Source organism: Acyrthosiphon pisum, chromosome A3 (assembly GCF_005508785.2).
Source record: "Acyrthosiphon pisum isolate AL4f chromosome A3, pea_aphid_22Mar2018_4r6ur, whole genome shotgun sequence".
In the NCBI taxonomy this organism is placed as follows: Eukaryota; Metazoa; Arthropoda; class Insecta; order Hemiptera; family Aphididae; genus Acyrthosiphon; species Acyrthosiphon pisum.
The window spans coordinates 31,453,666-31,455,911 of NC_042496.1; the positions used below are offsets into that span (position 1 = coordinate 31,453,666).

Here is a 2,246-nt window from a genome sequence, read left to right on the forward strand (position 1 = left end):
TATTTCAATATCATAATTCATGACGGATTACTAAAATTGTTCCATAAAAGAAGCGTAACCCACGCACTAAATAAAATGCATAAAACGCCTCCTAACACAGGACATTCTTTTGTTCAATGACTGTTTTATTTGTTGTTAAGTTAAGTAGGTCAACTGAGTCATCAAATCATAACATTTTATATCATGAATGCACGTTCTTTATACCTATAATATGAATAAATAAAATATTCATATTAACTTGGGGTATAATATATATGACTACTATAATATACAGTTATTTATGTATCATATCAAATTAATAGTAAATAAATTATGAAATAATACACATATAAGTGTATAAGTCATATAAGTCAGTTATAAGTTTCGTAATCCAAACAACAAATTAAGTACCTACTGGCCAGAACCTATTATTGGTTATTCAGATGTCAGGTTATTGTGTTATAAAATTATAATAATATCTAATATTCTATTACATTTATATATTGCAAAATAAACAACAACTGTAACAGTGCAACCTTCGAATTAGGAGTATAGTACGCTCAACAGTAAACGAAAGATGAGTAAAATTGAATGACTATAATATACCAAATACCAATAGCCAATAGGCAATATGTACCAATAAATGAATATAATGCAAATTTTGAATAATAAATATGAACTTACTATGTGATAAATAATAATATTATTATTTAGGTATCACTATATTTTAGTCTTACCAAACAGCTGAGGCCTTTCGCACGCATAGATAACAAATATAATAAGATAACGGAATTGGCAGCGTTCACCATTATAATATTATACTCAACGCTATTACCATTTGGTAATACGGGAATGAGACTAAATTGATCTTTATTGTGTTTGTTGTTGTCAAGTAAATTGAGAAATATTTTTTTTTGTGATGTCAGTAATCCTTTTTATTGTGTGACACACTGGTACGTGAATGTCGGAAATAAGGTCGACAACTTCGAAAATGATGAAAATCATCGATAGAATAGATATACATCAGCAATAAAAAAATTAAAAACCTACTCTCGAAATTTATCCAAAAAATTTGTGACTATCAATATGACTGTGAGTACTGTTTCAATATGGTGTGCATATATAATGGCATTACATTACATTGATCCAAATATATATTATATAGTTACTAACTAATTGCCAATTGGTAATTCACATTTGTATTATTATATCTAGACCGAGATCAATGGGGACTTCAGCATTAATGATAACCATATCAAAGTCCAAGCAGCAAAGCCAGCGCAAGTGAGTAATGTGAGTAGTTAATCATTCCTAATTAATGATTAACTAATTATTATAGATAGTTAAGAAAATGAATTAATTGGACCTACCTATTAACTACCTAAATTGTAATTATAATCACCAAGCACCTAAAAAAAATCTAATTTATAAGAACAAATACTACTATAATATATGTATATATTATATAATAAAATTGACAATAGTTAGTTCATTAGTTGTGACAATAAATTACAGTTTATAATGCTCTATTAAATATCTTGAAAATCCTTTGTTTTTAAATGATCTAGGTATTGTAAATTAATCTCTTTATTGTTAGTTATTTCTATAGTTCATGTTTTTTTATTCAATTTTTTTCTGGAAGAAAACCAATTAAAAGGTCAAAAAATTACGTAAGTGTATCAATATGGCAATCTTTTTTTTAAGATCTGAGTTTCATAATGATTACATTTTGGCTAATAAGTAGTAGATACACAACTTCACAAATTCAACAAACTGTATGGTGTATAATATGTTAATTAAAACATAGATAAGCAGCTTATTATAATAGAGTGGGATAAAGGTTAGGTTATTACCTTTCTTTGTGTAATATGTATAAATATGATTATAAAACAAATTTCAACAATTCCTTTTACAAACAAATACCTAAATAATATTTTGTGCACAATATCCTAATTAATAAATTATAACTATTTTTTAATTAATGGTGTCATCGATAAAAGAAAAATGCTTGTGCTAACACATGGTTTCATTGTTATTCACATTTTTGGTAGTTAGTAAGTACTTGGGGGTGTCAAAAATAAGATAATCCCAATATATTTTTTTTTAATTGAGAAAACTGGAGTATTTAATACACAACTCTAGTTTTTAACATAATACTTTATGTTTTTTGTTGTAATTTGTTGTAAGATTTACAAAAAGATTTACCAATGTAAAAAAAAAAAAAAACAACACTTGGATAATTTGTGTGTTAAATGTTTGAAGTACAA

The 2,246-nt window shown here is 26.0% G+C and overlaps 1 protein-coding gene across 3 annotated transcripts in view; it reads left to right on the forward strand.

Moving 5' to 3' along the window:
- The first annotated feature begins 773 nt into the window (after positions 1–773).
- Positions 774–2,246, forward strand: part of LOC100164507 (proton-coupled amino acid transporter-like protein CG1139) — a 10,190-nt gene continuing 8,717 nt past the window's right edge. The window contains exons 1-2 of one of the 3 annotated variants that reach the window (XM_029491707.1): positions 774–1,071; positions 1,195–1,272. In XM_029491707.1, coding sequence (XP_029347567.1) covers positions 1,066–1,071; positions 1,195–1,272 — 84 coding nt within the window. In that variant the 5' untranslated portion in view covers positions 774–1,065. The remainder of the gene's footprint in view (positions 1,072–1,194; positions 1,273–2,246) is intronic. The other 2 variants (XR_510590.2, XR_510591.3) reach the window with 2 other exon arrangements.